Source organism: Octopus sinensis, linkage group LG8 (genome assembly GCF_006345805.1).
Source record: "Octopus sinensis linkage group LG8, ASM634580v1, whole genome shotgun sequence".
NCBI classification, from domain to species: Eukaryota; Metazoa; Mollusca; class Cephalopoda; order Octopoda; family Octopodidae; genus Octopus; species Octopus sinensis.
In genome coordinates, this window is record NC_043004.1 from 31,451,162 (window position 1) to 31,471,415 (window position 20,254).

Genomic DNA, 20,254 nt, shown 5'->3' on the forward strand with positions numbered 1-20,254 from the left:
CTCGCACTTCCTGAACAGACGACGACGAACTTAGTGGTGGTGTAAAAGCCCACCCCTTTACATAATACTAGCATACCCGTATAGTCAAAGACGCTGACTGTTCTTATAATGATAGAAAATGGTATATAAAAGTAGTGGAGAAACGATTTGTAAATGTCAGCAATCGAGTAAATATATGCATACACAGAACTGAAGCGCTTGAACAGATAGAGTTGTCAGTTCTCAGTTGAAAATATTATTGCCCATGTAATATATACATACATATGTATATATATATATATATGAGTTTTGTTTAGTGGGATATATTATCCGGACGTAGCTCTCAGTTATGTTCCAGCTTACGACTAAAAATATGCTGTATGACAAAACTTAAAATAAAAGGAAATAAATGTACTTGTCTCCATATTCTCTACCATTATATTTATTGCAGGAGTAGCTGTGTGGTCAGAAGTTTGCTTCCCAACCACATTGTTCCAGGTTCAGTCCCGCCCTGTGGCACCTTGGACAAGTGTCTTCTACTATAGGCTCGGACCAACCAAAGCCTTGTGAATGGATTTGGTAGACAGAAACCGAAAGAAGCCCATCGTACATATGTATGTATGTATGTATGTATGTATGTATGTATGTATGTATGTATGCATGTATGCATGTATGTATGCATGCATGCATGTATTTGTGTGTGTCCCCACCACCATCGCTTGACAACCAATGTTGGTGTGTTTACAGCTCCATAACTTAATGGTTCAACAAAAGGGATCGATAGAATAAGTACTATGCTTACAAAGAATAAGTCCTGGAGTCAATTTGCTCAATTAAAGGCAGTGCTCCAGCATGGTCGCAGGCAAATGACTGAAACAAATAAAATTTGAAAAAAAGGAAATATATCATCATCATCATTATCATCGTTTTACATCCGCTTTCCATGCTGGCATGGGTTGGATGGTTTGACTGAGGACTGGTGAGCCAGAGGTTGTACCAGGCTCAATCTGATCTGGCAAAGTTTCTACAGCTGGATGCCTTTCCTAATGCCATGCGCTCTGAAAGTGTAGTGGGTGCTTTTACGTGCCACCGGCACAAAGGCCAGTCAGGCGGTTCTGGCAACGACCATGCTCAAAAGGTGTTTTTACATGCTACCTGCACAGGAGCCAGTCCAGCGAGCATGATCAAATGCTGTTTTTCACATGCCACCAGCATATGTGCCAGTAAAGCAACACTAGCAATGATCACACTCGAATGGTGCTTTTCATGTGTCACTGGCATGGGAGCCAATCCGTGGTGCTGACAATGATTATGCTCGGATGTGCTTTTAATATATATACGAGGGGTGTCTGAAAAGTCTTGAACCTCAAAAAAACAAAACGTAGTACAAGACTTCTGATGATTTATTTTTCAACATAGTCCCCTTTGATGGCTGAACACATTCTCCCGCAGTGCTGAAGTGCCATTATCCTGGCATAGAAGAACTCTTTTGTTTGAGACTCTAAGGAACTTCCTACAGTATCTATGATGTCATTGTCAGTGGCAAAATGGCAACCAGCCAGGGCTTTTTTCATTTTGGGGAATAGGTGAAAGTCAGAGGGGGCTAAGTCTGGCGAATAAGGCAGATGGGGAAAAAGTTCGTATCCACAATCTTTAATTGTTGCCATGGCAACCACTGAGGTTTAGGCTGGAGCATTGTCGTGATGAAAAGGGGCACCTCTGGTGAGCATTCCCTGCCTTTTTTCTTTTATTGCTTCTTGGAGGCATTACAGTAGCTGAGAATAATACAGCCCTGTCACAGTGTGACCCTTTTCAAGGTAATCGATCAGCAAGAAACCTTGAGAATCCCAAGAAACTGACGCTGTGACCTTGCCAGCTGAAGGAATGACCTGGCCTTCTTTGGGGTAGGAGAAGATGTGTGCTTCCACCACTTTGATAGTTCTTTGGTTTCAGGCTGGTAGTGATGAACCCAACTTTCGTCCATAGTAATAAAACGAGCAAGAAAATTCTCTTCATCGGCTTCAAACAGTTCCAGATTGCTCATGGACAAAGTGCACCTGGTGCATTTCTGTTCAGGAGTCAAAAGGCAAAGGACCCACCTTGCAGAAACCTTTGAGAACCCAAGTTCTTTTTTCACAATGTTGTCTGCTCTTTCATTTGAGATGCCCAATCTCTCGGCTATCTGGCGACATGATATTCGATTAACTTCCATTATCATACCAAGAGCAAGGTCAATGTTGTCCTCAGTGGTTGTAGTTGGAGGTCTCCCTGGTGTGGGATCATCTTCCACACTCTCCCTACCATGCTGGAATTCATTTGCCCAGCGTTTGACTGTTGCATATGAAGGAGCATTGTCTGTTAAGGTTCTCACCATATCTTTATGGATTTCTGATGGAGTCATGCCTTTCAAATGAAGGTACTTTATGACAGCACGATACTCAGTTTTCTCCATTTTCCTTGTAACCTTGACATTTGTTTATTCAAAAATCTATAACAAAAAAAATTTAAATATCAGAATCATGAAAATGAGCAAGAATACTCCAAAAAGACTGTACTTACCAGAAAAAATTGTTTCAGCTACCTAGCAGCCCCATTTCTAGGTTAGGCTCAAAACTTTTCATACACCCCTCGTATATTTCTTTTTTACTTTTATTTGTTTCAGTCATATGAAATATCTCTTTTTGATGCCCTTCCCCTCACCAACCTCAAATAAGATAATATTTCACCATCGCCAAACATGATTACGTGGAACCTTGAAAACAAGGTTCCACATAAAAAAGAGCTTCACTTGTATAGCAGTAACACTCATTACAACTACAGCCTGATGTCAAGGCAATGGGACAGTAAAACACATAGACACATATACAAATACACATACAAACACACACACACTCATACATGTATATATTTGTATGTGTGTGTGTGTGTGTGTATATATATATATATATATATATATTATATTAATTAGAGATAAAACCACTATTAGGCAATAATTTGCCTAATAGTGGTTTTATCTCTAATTTAATATAATATAATATATTTATACTATAAAATTGGATTTAATCCTAAATCTAATTTTTCCCAGTAAGTTTGGACTTATTCCCTAATATTATTATTATTAATATATATATATATATATTATATATATATATATATATATATATATATATAATATATATATATATAATATATATATATATTATAATATATATATATATATATATATACGTTTATATATTTGTTTTGCAAGATTCTTGGTGTGAAATCGGGTGTTGAAATAGACATTGTTGTATTTAGGGATGGTCATGTTGCCAGTTTAGCCAATAAAAACACACACTATACATTTGGTGTTAATTTGCTTCAGTTTTATTTATTTTTTACAAATAAATAAAGCTGAAGCAAATTAACACCAAATATATAGTGCATGTGTTTTTATTGGCTAAACTGGCAACATGACCATCCCTAAATACAACAATATATATATATATATAAATATATAAGAAATAATTGAGATTCAGTTGAATTAGGTACTTAAGTTGAAGCACCAAGTCAGTCTGGTATTATCTGCACAGCTCGAAGTAAGGTGAATAAAATCAAAATAAAATCAAAATAAGCAAATACTTTAACATAGCAGAAGATGAAAGAAATCCATGTCATCGTTATTGTAGCTAACAATAGACTACACTTCCAAGAAATGCATGAAGCCCACTGGGGTCATAGCTTGTAAAGGATTGTGGTTCATTTTTAATTTATTAATCTTTTTATCAACTACTAAATCTAAGACTAGAGGACTGTGTCTGTTTAGAATGAAGAGCAAGAGTGAGCTGACTGCTCATGGCTAGGTATGGTCATAAATATTGTTAAGATTTTTAGAGTCATAAATTGGGTATAAAGTATCTGTCTCTAAAGGGGGCTGGGTAGGGGAAGACCCCAAATCATGATGCTAATTACCAGTTAAATGGGCAAATGCTAATAAAACCTGTGATGTTAATACAGAGGAAATTTTTTCATGGGGTACTATGGGTGATTGTTAATAAACAATATTGTGTCCAACTGATTAAAATTCTATTTATTTATTTGTGCAGCTGATGATAGCTCTGCATTTAAACTGATGTAATGATTGCATTGTTCAATTAAATGGAGCCACTTGAAAGAGTCATACTTCTTGATATCCTGTTGCTTATTTTGATTTTATATATATATATATATATATATATATATATGAAAGGTAGACTACATGAAGCTTGTATACGAATAGCTATACTCCATGGTAGTGGGACATGGGCTCTTAATGCAGAAGACATGCATAGACTGGAGAGAAATGAAGATAGTACAGCAAAGTGCAAATGTATTGAGAGAAAAGTTAGGCATAAGAGGAATCAAATGTAGCATGCAAGAGAGAAGACTACGTTAGTTTGGACATGTGATGTGTATGAATGAGGACAGCTGCATAAAGAAGTGCTGGTCACTGAAAGTGGATGGTACCTGTGAAAGAGGGTGATCCAGGAAGATGTGGGATGAAGTGATAAGGACTGATCTCAGGATGTTGGACCTCGTGGAGGAAATGACCATGGACTGAGATGTCTGGCAATATGAAGATCTTGAGAAGAGCCACCCACATCAGTTCTAGAAGCGCTGTGTGTCCCACCCACACTTAATGAAAACTTCTCACACACTACCACAACAAACCAAGCAACGTCTCTACATCCCTTCTCTTCCTCACATTTCCACTTCATATACTATAATTACCGCCCACTCATCAATCTTGGCCTAGTGCTACTGTATCATTGCTCTCTGATTGCCCCTGACCTGTGTGTTCGACCCACATGCCTTGTCTCACTCTATTATTGCTATCTGCTAGCCCTACATGTAACAAGAAAACTTTTCCCTCACCCTACCTCAACAAACCAATCTACATCTCTTCTCTTTCTCACATTTCCTCCTTTGTTCACTATGCCTAGCTCTCACTCCCCAATCCTGTCCTCTGTATTATCGTTATCCAGTAGCCCCTCCAACTATATATATATATATATATACCCAGGTATTTTGCCACTTACTCGCACTCTTTAATCACACTCCTTTTGCAATACCCTGTCAATAATATTATGGCATTTGAATCTCAAGGGTATGCCCTAGCACTTGCCACCATCTATATCTCTTTCTTTCTTTAATCAATCATTTCATTTATACTCTGATCCCTGTTCCTTGTGAGTATGCCCAACATTTTGCCAACATCTCCATCCTCTCTCTTTCTCTTTTTCTCCTGCACTTCCCTCAGGTTGGGCAACCGTGTATTTTCTTTGCAGTAGCACACTTGTTTCTGTCTTCATTCCTGATCTTTCTCTCTCTGGTCAGGTAACCTTGTACTTCTTCTATAGCAAGACACCTGTAATTGTCTTACTGTAACCTTTTCATCATCACCTCCTCCCCTCTTAAAAGTCTTTGTCTTGCAAGTACTTGGTGACCCCATCAGTGCAGGTGCCACTTAAAAGCACCCAGTCCACAGTGTAAAGTGATTGGTATTTGGAATGGCATCCAGCTGTAAAAACCTTACCAAAATTGACCTCGCCTGTGATTGTGCCATGTAAAAATCACTACTCACCTTGTCTGTACTTGTGCCACATAAAAATCACAAAGTCCACTCTCCTGAGTGGTTGGCGTTAGGAAGGGCATCCAGCTGTAAAAATCCTGCCAAAACCGACACAGAATACTGGTGCAGGCTTCAGCCTGGTCAGCTCTTTTACTGTCCCAGCCATGCTAGTATGGAACATGGGCATTAAATGATGATGATGATCTATGTATATAAATATATATATATATTGTATATTGTATATATATATATATATATATATATATATATAGAGATAGATATAGATATGAATTAATGTAGACTTACCTTGTATTCAATCCCCTCTCTCTCTTTCGGAGAGGCACTGAGCAGCTATACGCACACATACACACACGGCAGTAACTTCCACCTACCGAATTCAATCACAAAGCTTCGGTCAGCTCGGGGCTATAGCGGAAGACACCTACCCAAAGTTCCACGCAGTGAGACTGAACCCGAAACCATGTAGTTGGGAAGCAAGCTCCCTAACCACACAGCCATATTTCAAGGTTATGACCCATTTTCAAGAAATAGACGAATGTTGCCGATGTGTATGTGTGCACATGAGCAACATTCATCTGTTTCTTGAAAATGGGGTCATAACCCCGAAATATTGAATACAAGGTAAGTCTACATTAATTCACATATTTGTTTTCTTGTGATTTACCTTGCATTTAATTTGCATCGTTTTGACCTTACCCACGATCCTTTATACAATACTTCATGGTAATTATTCCATTATAATTTATACATACATATGTACATGTATGTATGTATATTTTAACATCCCTAATTATCCACATACATATATCTGTTGGTCTTCTTTCAGTTGCAGTCTACCAAATCTACTGACAAGGTTTTGGTCAGCTCTGGGCTGTAGTAGAAGACACTTGCTCTATGTGCCTATCCATACCTGTACATATGTCTGTGTGTGTAATATATATATATATATTATATATATATATATATATATATATGTATGTGTGTGTGTGTGTGTGTGTGTGTGTGTGTCTGTATGTGTGTGTATACATATGTATGTATGTATGTATATATGTATGTATGTATGATGTATGTATGTATACATGCATACACACACACACATGTACATATATGTATGTAAAAAATTTATAAATTTGTGTGTGTGTGTGTAAAATTGATAAAATATATTTATGATAATTTACAATAAAAGTTTAGTTTCATGTTGATTATGATACTGATGACTTGGGAGCAAAGCATTTCACTATTGCTCACCTGCATTTAACATCTCCAACTGTCATTCACTGCCACTCCACTTGCTGTTTTAGCTTCTATCATCCAGCATAACTGATGTGAAGCACATTGTATTTTATTAGACATAAAATAAAATTAGTTAAGCACTTAGAATGAACTTTCAAACACGAAAGACAAACAAAACAACTAAGTAGAGATGCTGTTATAGCAAGAGAGTAGAAATGCTGTTGAAAAATTTTTTTTAAAAACTATTTCATTAAGCATTATGAGACAAATGTAAAAAAATAAGCAAAATGACTCCAGCTCATCTTAAATGCTTTAGAAAGCAAAGATTTTAAAATTGGAATGAATTCAACAGCTTCAAATACTAAAGTGTTACTCACAAAAAAAAAAAGGCGCATAGCATATTATATATATATACTAGCTGGCCTCATGCCATCAAAAATGATGGCTAATTGTAGTATTTTATATATAAATATGGATGGTAAATCGAATTAATACACTTGTCAACGTTCACATACATTCACATACTTCCCTTGTATATGCACACACATACACACATATACTCACACAAAGTTGAAATGCTGTTTGATTTTTCTTTTCAGCGTTGAATGTTCACCATCCCACCAGTTTGCCATTACCCCTTCCTTCCTTATTCATCTATCACCCCTTCTTTTCTCATTCATATGTTGTGACGGAGAAAAACACAAGAGTATTATTATAGTAGATTGATAGTAGTGATTGAACCCATTACAGAGCCAGGGAAATTACTTTTCCTCTACTTTTTATGTTCTGAGTTTAGATCTCACCAAGGTCAAAGCAGCAAGTTAGCAGAATCAGTAAAACATTGGAAAATGCTCTGAGATATTTCTTCTGGCTCTTTTCGTTTTGAGTTCAAATCCCACTGAGGTCAACTTTACCTTCCATCTTTTCAGGGTCAATAAAATAAAGTACCAATAAATTACTTGAGTGGCAGTCACAATCCCTACCCCCTTAGAAATTGTGGGCATGGTGCTTAAATCAGACTTTTTGATTCAGTACATAAAATGCTAAATGTAAATTGAGAAATTTGAAACAAAGCTGTAATTCGTAAAGTCTTCATGAACATAGAATTTGATGACTTCTTTGTTCCTGCTTTTTATTCATGACTTTATCAAAACATGGAACTTTCTGATTGCAATCCACAGGTCAGATGATCCCTAAATTTGGATTTGATTGATAAAGAGAAATGAATACAGATTCACAAAAGTATGTTATTTTATTGTAAATAGAATGAGGACACAGTTCTTTGTCATAATTTCTTATATGTTAAATATATGCATGTATGCTAAATACTCATACAGAACTTTAATCCTTAGTCTGCTTAAAATTATTTTTTAGAGTTACTTAATCATTTCATTCTGAAAAGTCACTTTAATATAGTACCGTATTTGGTGGTATAAAAGATGCAGTCATAGTAGACATACCCTAATTTCAGCAGTGAACATTCAAGAAAAAAATGGTCTTAGCATGCAATATAGGATCCAGGGTGGGTTTTTTTTAGACATATCTTTGGTAAAAAAAAGTGCATCTTATGTGACATCAAATATTGTCTCATCCATTGATAGCTGAAATATTTTTCACTTATATGCAAAGTGTTGACAATCATCACCACACTTGGTAGAAATTCTTCCATTTCAATTTTCTTTCATTGCAACAAGTTTTCAATTTCTTGGCAGCCAGAAACAATAATAGTGAAAACTATGATTCTGGCATTTTCTTTGATACAAGTGATGGATCTTTTCTTTCCCCGCCATGTCTGTTATATTATCTTTTTGCTTCTAGATAAGCTTTCAGTTTTCCTGAATTTATGCAGACTAGAGAATGTAAGTGTACCTGTAGTTTACTTTCTGAATAACAAACAAAAATGTAATTCCCAACAGCTATTTTTTCTTTCATACACTGTGGATCATTCTTAAAGTTCATGGTTTCATCAAACTGCAGACAAAAATATGGTGCTTCCAACAGTTTTGGCATCAACTGATTCTTCAGATCTTCAGCAGTGTACATTAAAGGAATTATCCATTTTCTTGCTTTACACAATGCAGTAGAATGACAATGATTTTCAAAATGGTTTGACAATTTTCTCAGTTCCTGTGCATGGGTGTTATCCTTTGTGAACACATGAGCTATTTGCTAGTTGGATAGGAGTTAAACTGCAGTATCTGTTTTTACCATCAACAGGAAACACAGTTTTCCTGCTTCCACAAATACACTTTCATGATTTTGATAACAGTTTGAAATTGTTTTGATATTTACTGCTTTGTTCTAAACAAGTCAGTAATTTTGAAGGTTCTAGGCATTGATTGTTACATTTTGCACATCAAAACATTCGCTGAAGTAGTAGAGTTTATTATTAATTCATTTGGAGGAAGGATTAGCCATATTTGATAAATCTTTTATTCCATTTTCTTATGTTCTCAAGAGAAGGTGCTTTGGTCCTTGTATTTCCTCCTAGGCTTAAGTTTTCCCTTAACTGTATCATTAATAGAATCCTTATATTTATAACACACTTGCCCAATTCCAGGCAAAATCAAAATCATTAACGTCCCCATTGTGACTTCATAGCAAAATCTATACTTGGACTGAAATTATATTCACGCATCCATTGCAAATAGATGCAGCTTCTTGGTGTGTTTTTTTTTTTTTGATATTACTTTCTTTAAGTCCTCTCCTTTAAACACTCATTTATTGAAACTGATGGGAGCAACCATCATATCTATAACACATGTAACTTCATTTTTAAGCTTCTTGTCCTCAGTTAACTTGTTACCTCATGTCTTGTTATATCTTTAAACTGCATCCAGCAGTGAGACCCTGGTACAGGAGTTCTAGGATTTGGAAGAGTGTATAACTACCTCTTTGCCACTGTTGTTCCCATGCCTACTTTGACCTGAAGTAGCAGCACCTGACATAGGGCAAACTATGGGTTAATTACCAAGTCAGTAGGGCAAAAATGGAACACATTAGCCTTGGGTAAGGCAACCCATCCAGTGGGAAGAAAATCCTGCATCCAAACTGCCTTTGCCTTGCAGCCATACATAGCCACAGGAAAGGATTTGGGAGTAAACTATGAGAAAAAATGTCAGTGCCAGAGCACCTGAGGCAATTCAATGTTATTTACAACCTTCTTCTAGCAACTTCTGCAATGACACAGGTGCCAAAGTGTAATGACCATGCTGTTCTTTTGGATTCATCAGTGGTGTGGAAAGTAGGGGACATACTGAAGGTCAACAACCTGTTCTCAATACTATACTGCCTAGGCTTGGATCCTATCAAACACCCTATACTGGAGAGATAGACTGTTCTGCTACAGACGACACTGATCCAATGGGGTGGATAACAAGGACCTTCATCTATGGTCATTCATGACAGATGGAAACCGAAGATTTGTCACCTTTACCATTGACTTGAATGCTAAACATACTTCCCCAAGTCTTGTTTGCTTCACTTTCTTTCAGGAATGAACTACTTCCTTCAGCACATTCTTTTTCTAAAGCCGGTTTCTTTAGATTCTTCAACAAAAACAAAGCACTTTAATCTGCAAGCAAGAATTTTTTTAAAAACTAGAAAAATGTTGGCAAATTGAAATCTCTTTGGAAGTGATGAATAAACCCTTAAAATATATATGGACAGACTGTATTCATATTGGAAAACAGGCAAATATACATAGGTGATAATGAAGAGCAATATATAGTCTTGTTAATCTGTCACTCTCTCAGAAATCAAGTTATGCTTAAATATATCTAGTAGCATCACCTTGTAACACTATGAGGTGTACTTATATATATATATATATATATATATATATATATATATATATATATATAGCTGAATATGAAACTGCACATGCCAGCAATCACTTAACAACTGCACTATAGAGCAGCTGTTGATGGAATTTGTAGCCATAGCTGTTATACCAGATATTTTGACCTTAATGTTTGAGCATAATGACCTATGTACTGTTCTCACACTATGGCTGTGTTTGCAGCTGTAGTGCTAGTGTAACCAAGGTTACCAAATTAAATTCACAAAAACACCGAAGTTGCTGGAACAGAAGATGTAACTTACCATCACAAGAAAATGGCGCAAACTAACTTTATAGATGAGATAGAAATCTCTTTGCTATAGTTGGAATTCATGCTGATTCATGCAAATATGTGCTGTTAGGACAAGGGTGGACAGGGTGGGATGGTGTCAATAGGTGTTATAATCTTACTGATACAAAAGTTTTTCTGTAAAAGGATTGTTTTCAACTGAAAATTGTCTTCAAAAAGTTTTGTGATGTGGACTGGTCCTAAGATACAGAATACTGGAAACCAAATCACATTAAGTACTGAGAGATTCCAACTGTCAAAATTTGATTGCTAGTCTTGATCTTGATAGTTCTGGTGAAATGTTTTTGTATGACATAGATAAATAAATGGAGTTAAACGCAGGTGTTATTCAAATCTTTATACTTCTGACATATGTTTCTTTGAAACATATGTCGGAAGTACAAAGTTTGCAAGGATATATATAGAATATTCCATTCCTAATCAAATTGTTTATAATGTTCCTTTGGAGACCAAATTAATTTACTAAGTCCAGTATTGTTATGTCTAAATGTAGAGTAATGGTTAGATATTCTTTTGGAAAACTGAGATGAAGAACTACCTATATAAAAGAAGACAACAGAACCGGAAGTAATTTTACATTGATAAATAGAGTTTCTAGTCTTAGAATTACTGCTAAGGAAATGAATGCAATTGGAATTTATATCAGAAATACTAATATTGTTTTAGCATTTCTGATATAAATTCCAATCACATTCATTTCCTTAGCAGTAATTCTAAGACTAGAAACTCTATTTATCAATGGAAAACTACTTCCGGTTCTCACATCTTATTTGATAAGTAATTTTATAAGATTTTCTAAACGATGAACCTTTATTTTATTTTACATTATATATTTTTATATGCTTCCTATATTTTTACATTTTTCTATATATTTTTATATACCTATATATATATATATATTACTTTATACTATATTTTTATGTCTTACCTTCTAGGTGTTGTAATGGTTTTTTTAAAAAAATATATTTTTCTTAATCGCTAAAGTATTAACTTTTAATTCACACATTTTTTCTTGCACTTTCTTATATGCTTGTACAGATGTATTATATTCCATCTTACGTGATGTCTAAATGTATTTTTATGATTAAATATTCGAGTTATGAAATGTTACTGGATGACCTTGCATTTGTTTGTTCTATAACTTTAGTTTGATATATATATACATATATATACACATATATATATATATATCATAATTATTATTTAACACCTGCTTTCCATGCTGGCATGGTTTGGTGAGCCAGAGGACTGCATTAAGCTACATCTGCTTTGTCATGGTTTCTAGATAGATGCCCTTCCTAATACCAACCACTTAACAGAGTGTACTGGGTGCTTTTTGCATGGTACTGGCATTGAGATTACATACAAACAGACAGACATCTGTTTAGCATTAACTGTTGGAAGAAAGATTACTTAATACCATCATAGAGGTTTATAATAATTTTATTTTGGTCAAGTCAATCTCTTGCAACTCTGAAATTTGTCTGAAGACTCTGTGTTCTAACAGGTGAAACACAGTGTAATTAGAGACTGACTGAAGGGACACAGTAGGCATTCTGACTGCATCCATATGCGGAATTTGTCTAACAACTGCAGGACAAGGTAAGGGAAGATCCGAGCTTTGGAGTTACCATCATAAAGCTGGCCCTGAATGAGGACTTTGCAACCACTCATACAAGAGGCACAAGTGACAAATTCTGACAATCAAGGCTAAGGAGAATTGCGTGACGAAGGCAAAGAAGCTCTCGAATAAGCTGAGGTATCTCATTGAGCCAGTGATGATCTGATTCTTCACGACCAGTTGCATAACACCAAGAACAACAGGTTGTTTGTCTACAATCCATGTGATGTCCCATGTATCATGAAAACCAGGTTCCTCCAAACTGTGATAGTCTTTGGGTGTGTTTCCCACGAAGGTGACATCATGTCACCTCATATCTTTGAACAGGACCTTATACTCAATTCAGATGGCTATGTGAAGCTGCTGGGGACTGTGGTCACCCTCTGGCTGGAGAGGGTTGCTGCTGGAAAGCCATATATTTAGTAGCAGGATTTGGCTCTTTGCCAAAACTTCAGAAAGAGACAGAAATAGTTATCGGAGAACTTCTACGACTTCACCAGCCCCAATTTCAGGCTTCCCAATCCCCCTAATTGTAATCCCATGGATTACTATGCGTGGGATGCAGTTGAGAAAGACACCAACTAGTCTTTCTGCAACACTAAGGCCGAGTAAGTGACCAAGATCAAGGAGGTGTTCAAAGAGCTTCCCGGAGACATAGTGAAGAAATGCTTGCAACACATGTTCTAGAGTCATCTTGAGGCAGTAGTGAAAGTTGAGGGCAACTATTTTGAATAAACTGTAATCTCCCAGCCATTATTTAGTTGATATTTTGTGATCTTTAAAAATATTTTAATTTTTGCATGAGATATTGATTTCTTTACCTTTTATGCAAACAGTCGAATTTAACCTGAACTCCCTGTGTGTGTGTGTGTATACATATATACAGATAGTGACAGGCAGATAGATGGAAGAGTGTGTGTGACATAACTACACATATTTTGAAAGAATACAAAAAAGAGAATCTTCTCTAATCATACTCTAAAATAGTAGGACATGTCTGGTCAAGAGATGGGAGATAGATGGAACTCAGTGATGGGTAGCTTAATTTGGAAATTCTCATACCAAAAGTTGCCAGATAGAGTTGCCACTGAGGACAAAGGAAGGATCTTTTCGGTTTGAACGGCAGTTTTTTAAAATAATTTCCATGTAACTAAACACTTTTAAACTTCGTATACTGGTAGAATGTGTTTATAAAACATATTTTTCTCTTGGCTTTATTGAGAAAATTCTATGGTTTGTAAGATATTTGTGTTTTTTTCTTCTTCAATTTCTGCAATTTCAACCAATCAATGACGTCTATTAAGGTGAAAACATTTTGTGCCGTATGGATATGTCCCTTGTTTAAGAAACAGATTGGGTTTATTTACATTTGTGAAGAAAAAAAGATACCCTTCCCCCCATTCCTAACCCTAAAACAGATTGAAATGCAACAGATCGATACTAGGGTCATAATTATGGGTGACAATTTCATATGACACCGCTAGAAAAAACTGCCGTTCAAACCGAAAAGATCCCAAAGGAACAACGTTGCTTTGCTGAAATTCTCATATATGAGATCACTGTTGAGTGACATAAGAGAGTAGTTCTGCAGTAGGTCTGGCATTTGAGTAACTGTATTGGTGATTACTGAACAGGGAGAGAGACTCAAGATGAATGCGTATAATAGGGACTGGCAAACCTCTTAAATCATTCATCCCTTTCATGGAATTTTAGATAAGTTATCAATCTCCCATCATGTAAATTTAAAAAATTAATTTACAAATTGCTACGAGCATGCTGGCTTTCATCAGTAGGTGGTTCCGCTGAAGCTTGTGGTGTGCGACCAGTCGAAGCGCTTGGTGCTGTATTGTTGTTTTTTTTCAAAGACAACTGTATTCAACAGAAATGATACACGGAGTTGGAGCTTCAGAATAAGTTTTACTTGGTTATATTTTATTCTCAGTATCATTAAGCAAAGATGTATCTGCGATAAAAAAAAAATTCACCATAAATGATTTGCAAAGTATAATTAATAAAAAAATTTCTTGATTTACAAACCACAATTCCTTCGTTCTTCTTTGTCATTGCAGCTTTGCAATACATATTTAAATAAATTTAATTAAAATACTTAGTGAAATTGGTAAATAATAATAAAAATTCAGTCAAACTGATATAGTCGGAATATTTAATGACAAATATGTAATGGTGGAATATTAGTTATTGCACAGATATTTGGCAGGAAAATAGCAGGTTCAAACCTAAATTCACTAATAATTCATCATCATCAGTGCCCCAAATCGTTTCCGGCGTTTATCGGTTCCTTGTACAGTCACATGGACATCCATCCATCCAGCGATCGATACTAACACTCTTAACCGACCCCTGGCTTTCATCAGTATCAGTCGAAGCTCCTGTCTTTAAGTTTGGCGAAGTGTAATAACAGGTTACTAAAATGTGTTGGTGTCTCAACACTATTTGACGTAATGTTGCAAGCCAACAAAACGCCTTTACGTGGTCGTTTCATTTGTTAGAAAAAGCAGCAGAATTCCCCTAAATATCTATTTCTTTAGATCCCCTAAATATCAAATCCTTATAAACGACGGAACGGTCACGACTGGAGCGTCTTCGATAATAAATCGGTAGCAGTCCTCCTTATGTTGGAATTTCTCCGTTTTTGTCGGGAGTTTTTCCAGTTTTTTTTTGTATCCTACATTGCAAAACAATGGGAGAAGCCTTTTTAAAAAAAAAAACATTTTATTCCATGTTTTTTTTAAGCGTCCGCCTACATTTTATTCGCTGTGCATTTACAACAGCACACACCACTAAAAATGTTTTTCGTCGTTTTATTGTATTTCACATTTTTGCACAGTCAGGACTAATTTAGAGTTAAACAACCATCTGCGGGAATTTATAGAGAATTAAATGTCCTTTACCCTACAATCTGTTTACAACAGTATTAATGAATTAAACAAGTCCCACCCCTAAGTAGATAATTAGTTAAAACTTTCCTTTTCCCTGTCACTAATATTCCCTGAGAACGATCACTACTCAGTTACCAGCCACTGAAACTCCCGGGCTTTAATTCCAATTAAAGAAATATCAGATGAATTCATTTAAAGTAATGTTATATTTTAGGCTGCTTCTGTTGATAAATTTTTTAATAAAATTAATTACCAAGTGAAACTATTTTCCGATAAATTTCAAGAGGGAATTATGAAAATAAATTGAAAACCTTAAGAAGAAAAAAACATATTAAGTCAGTATAAACCAAAGTCACTTTAAAATAGTTATTAAAAGTAAATGAAATATACGAAGGAATATTGGTGTCTTTATATTTTAGTGAATTACGTTGTGTCAGCAATATAAAGCTAGTTCAACTAAGAAAATATTAGACAGAAAAATAGACGGCTAACATAAAGAAAATAGCATCTACGTATTTTGTTATCGATATAGTTGCAAAAAGTAGAAAGACTAATTAAACAAAAAGTTATTAAATTTAATAAACGTCGTGGTTTTTTTTGTAAATGTTATCAAACTCGTGCTAACATTAATTAAGCTTTGTGATAATTTCGCGCCATTTCACTCCTCCTCGCTATTCACCGTGTTCTCCTTCTATGGTGAAGTTCGAAGTGCAACTCTCAGCATGCCGAAAACAGAGATGGAAGCTTTCCTAGATGATGGTCCCAAACAATACTTTATGTTGATTGACAGTAAGAAAAACAATGACATATATTTTATTTTGTACTGAAATGCTTATCACAGCCTTTTCTTACGTAACATTAACACTGTTGTCATTTTTAGCACCAGGTCAGCTTCCATCTAGCAGTTCTATGATCAAAGGTGTATTCCAGCCACGAACATCCCTCTTGAAGTACCTTATGCTATGTTTTTTGTTTTTCTTTTCCAAGACCGTAGGGTTTGATCTAAGGAGATTTGGTGGCGGATTTTTCAAGTAATTCGAGCGCCTACGTCCAAACTCCCTCGTTTGTTGTAAGCCAGCTGGAACGTAACCTTCGTAAATACACCGCTGACGAATAATTGTAGTGTTTTAAGTTATACAAAAACTCCAGGCATGATTAAAGTATTTTATGATTAAAAAATTAACTAAAAAATGTTTGGTTTTTTTGATGACCGTGTAAAGATGTAGTCTGGATGTCTTATGCCTATTTGGTTTAGCATACAAAACAATATGTCTCATATTTGAAAAATAATCAGAACTTCAGTTAAAGCCTTAAATATTTTGTTTTTTATAACTAGAAAATAAATGAGTTTTATTTTGCTGGGAGAATATTATGGTTTTGAAGTGAATTTGAAGTAAACAATAATGTTGAGATAAAAAAGAAAAAAACTTTTAAAGGGAAATTCATTAATGTCATTACTTTCGTCCATTAAGTATTTTCCTTGTTTTTGGAAACGGAATCGAAAAAAAAAATGTGCAACGAGTGTAAAAAATGTGTAGGAAATTCCCAAGATCCGAGTATTCCCCTCATAACTTTTAGGAAAATGGTTTTTTTTTTTTAAATGAAATTTTATATAAATACCTTTCAAACGGCATAGATTACGATTATAAAGAAATTTGTGGGTAAACTCTTTTCTGGAGAGTTTTTCCCTTGTAATATTTTTAGGAAAATGGTTTTTATTTAAATGAAGTTTTATATAAATACGTTTCATTACGGATGCCGTGTCGCAAACCTCTTATTTTTGTTCGGAAAAAAGGGGTGTGTGAGGAAAACCGGAATTATTGGATGAATGAATTACGATGACCTAGTATGAAAGAAAACACTTTTTTGTCCGGAAAGCGGGGGCTGTTTCTTTCTTTAAAATTTCGTTAAAATTTTACAAGTGCACCTTTACCATAACTAGGAATACGAAGAAATTTTTTCCAAAAAAATGCATTTTTGAAGGTGAGGTGCGAAACTGCATTAGCCCATTTTCTTTACCCATATTTTAAGATAACATTTTGCAGAAATACGTTTTCTAGAGTGTGAATTACATTAGAGTGAAAATTCAAACGAGTTTGAAAAGAATAATATTGGAAATGTTGAAGTTATAAAAATTAGTGGTAACGAAGTCTGGACAGGAGAGAGAAGAATGATACAAAATCATAAAAACCACGTTGGTATTTGTGTGTGTAAAACATGTAAAAGTATATTAAAACAAAATATCTTTCACATACCTCTTAAAAATCTATGGATATATTGATCCCTGATTGCAGATTGTGGCATATTAGGTCACCGTAATGCATTCATCGGAAAAAAGAAAAACATTTTCCAATAATTTCGGTTTTCCACCCACTTTTTTCCGAACAAAATTAAGGCGTTTGTGGCACATTAGGCATCCATATAATACATGCTTTTTGAAAGGTATATACAATTTCATTAAAAGATATTCATTTTCCTCAAAGTTATGGGCGAAAAAATTGGGCCTTGTGAATTTTCCGAAGTCCTCTCCCCACCCCCTCGGAAAAGATTTTACCCTCAAATTTCTTTATAATCATAATCTACAGGAATTTATATACAATTTCATTAAAAAAAAACAATTTTCCTAAAAGTTATGAGAAAAAAACTCGGATCTTGTGAATTTTCCGAAGTCCTCTTGCCACTCTCACCCCCATTACTTTCTGCACATTTTCGTTTTCAGATTCATTTTCTACACATTTTTTTTTTACACCAGTTGCACAATCTTTTCTTTTCGATTTCGTTTCTGGATAATATTGTAAACATTAATCTTAATATTTAAAAAACAAAACAAGGAAAATACTTAAACATTAACCAATGTTAATATTGATGCACATTTAGTTCTTTCCTTTGTGGTTGTTGGGAATTACATCCATTCTTGTAAATATCATTACAACGTTGGAAATTATAGTTTCTTGGAGCTGCATATTTAATCATGAGGAGGACAATAACTCTACATAAGTACTGACTCAGATTATGCCAATCTTTCCAATTCATGCTAGCAGTGAAAAGTGATGGGTACTGACAATGACATAGAGCAGTGGTTCTCAAACTTTTTACTATCTGAGCTAAATCCAAAACTTGGATTTTTTTAGGGGGCTGCATCAAAAAAGTAAAACAAGTCATTTAAAGAAAAATTTATTTTCTTTATAGAGGGAAGACTGTAACAAAACATAGAGCAATGGAATATAATGTGAAACTTGCTTTTTGCTTTCAACTTTGAACTAGTTTGTCAAAACAAGGGTTCATGGTGGAAGATGTAGTATGCAAAAGCTGATTGATATGATGGGCAGTCAGTGGGTTGCCATATTTTGTTTTGGATACCCACCAGTTTACTGAAAGGCGCTTCACTCACATGTTGAACCAAACACCCAAAGGTATTTTTCTGTGCATTAGGACATTTCCCCTGTGGGATTCAACTCCAAAAGTCAAGTAGTAGATTAGCCTTGAAAGCAGACATCAGCTCCACATTTGACTGCAAGTCTAGGAGCTTCATTTGAAATTCAACAGGATTGGTGACCGCATCTATCTCCAAAGGTGCTTAAAATATTTTCTTCAAGAGCAGGAAATCTTGATGTCATAAATATGGCATTCAAGTTCATCTATCAAGTCACTAATGATTCTGTTGCATGATTTGTTATTGTGCTCAGAAAATAAGGGGAAATGGGATGTAGTGCCATATGCAATTTGCATCTTCCAAAAGTGAAGCTTTGCAATGAAAGTACACACTGCTGCACAATTCATGTCAGAACTTGTCCTTTCCTCAAAGGGCACAGTTCGAAGCCAGAAAGTGTGTGGTGATATCAATCATGAAAGCCAAATCAGCAATCCATTCTTTGTTGCCAAGCTGAGGGAAGATTATCTTCCCTTCAACAAAAACTTTGATTTTTGAGAGAAGTTTCTAGAACTTATTGAGACATGTGACACAGCTTAACCACCAAACAACAAGTGTACATGAGCATGTCTCCATTATGATGGTTCAGAGCTTTTCTTAAATTCAATTTATGATTGATATTGCGGCCTCTGTTACATTGGCCATTTTCAGTGACTTAGCAATGATATTTCCCTGGTTTATAATGTAGTGGTGTCATTTCACAGGAATAAGGTCGTCTTCTGCTTACCATCTGGCAGTGAGTTCTTGAAGACTTTGTTTCTGTCCAAGTATAGAAGGACCTCCATCTGTGGTAAACGAAAACAGCTTTGATAGATCCAAATGTGCTTATTATAGGGCTTGCATAAAATTCACAGAATATTTTTGTCCCTTTTGTTGAGCCATGAATGGATCACAATGTGAGAAATTCTTCATAAATCTGGAAGTCTGACATGACTCCTCTGATGAATGCAACTAATTGCTCTGAACTAGTAATATATTTTGTGCTGTCATGAACAGTAGAGTAGCAAACAAAATCCCTTGGCTTACTGGGAAACTGATCATGTAGGTCACTAGATGTGTATTCAACTCAAGTTACTGTGTTCTTGCCAAGTTGTATTTTCTTAGCCTTTTATTGAATCTTAGAATGAAATATCTCAGTGAACACAACAATAGCTTGTTTCATGATTTCACCATCTAAATGCAGCTTCATATGGCAAGCCAGAAGGTGGCTAATCCTGTATGATGCCATTGTTATGTCTTTAGATCACTTACGTCATCATCATCATCATCCTTTAGCATCTGCTTTCCATGCTGGCATGGGTTAGACAGTTTGAATGGAACTTGTTAGCC

At 35.3% G+C, this 20,254-nt stretch overlaps 2 protein-coding genes across 2 annotated transcripts in view; one reads left to right on the forward strand and one right to left on the reverse strand.

Annotated features, from left to right (window-relative positions):
- Positions 1–1,804: 1,804 nt before the first annotated feature.
- LOC115214784 (protein GVQW3-like) lies at positions 1,805–2,380 on the reverse strand. The gene has a single exon (XM_029783815.1). The coding sequence runs from the start codon at positions 2,378–2,380 to the stop codon at positions 1,805–1,807; it is 576 nt and encodes a 191-aa protein (XP_029639675.1).
- Positions 2,381–16,127: 13,747 nt separating this feature from the next.
- Positions 16,128–20,254, forward strand: part of LOC115215209 (ribonuclease H2 subunit B) — a 37,781-nt gene continuing 33,654 nt past the window's right edge. Inside the window, exon 1 of the mRNA XM_029784418.2 lies at positions 16,128–16,284. Within this exon, the coding sequence (XP_029640278.1) occupies positions 16,218–16,284 (67 nt within the window). The 5' untranslated portion in view covers positions 16,128–16,217. The remainder of the gene's footprint in view (positions 16,285–20,254) is intronic.

Excerpts from the sequence above, each read along its gene's own strand:
- LOC115214784 (XM_029783815.1), bottom strand. The coding sequence starts at position 2,380 with ATGACTCCATCAGAAATCCATAAAGATATGGTGAGAACCTTAACAGAC.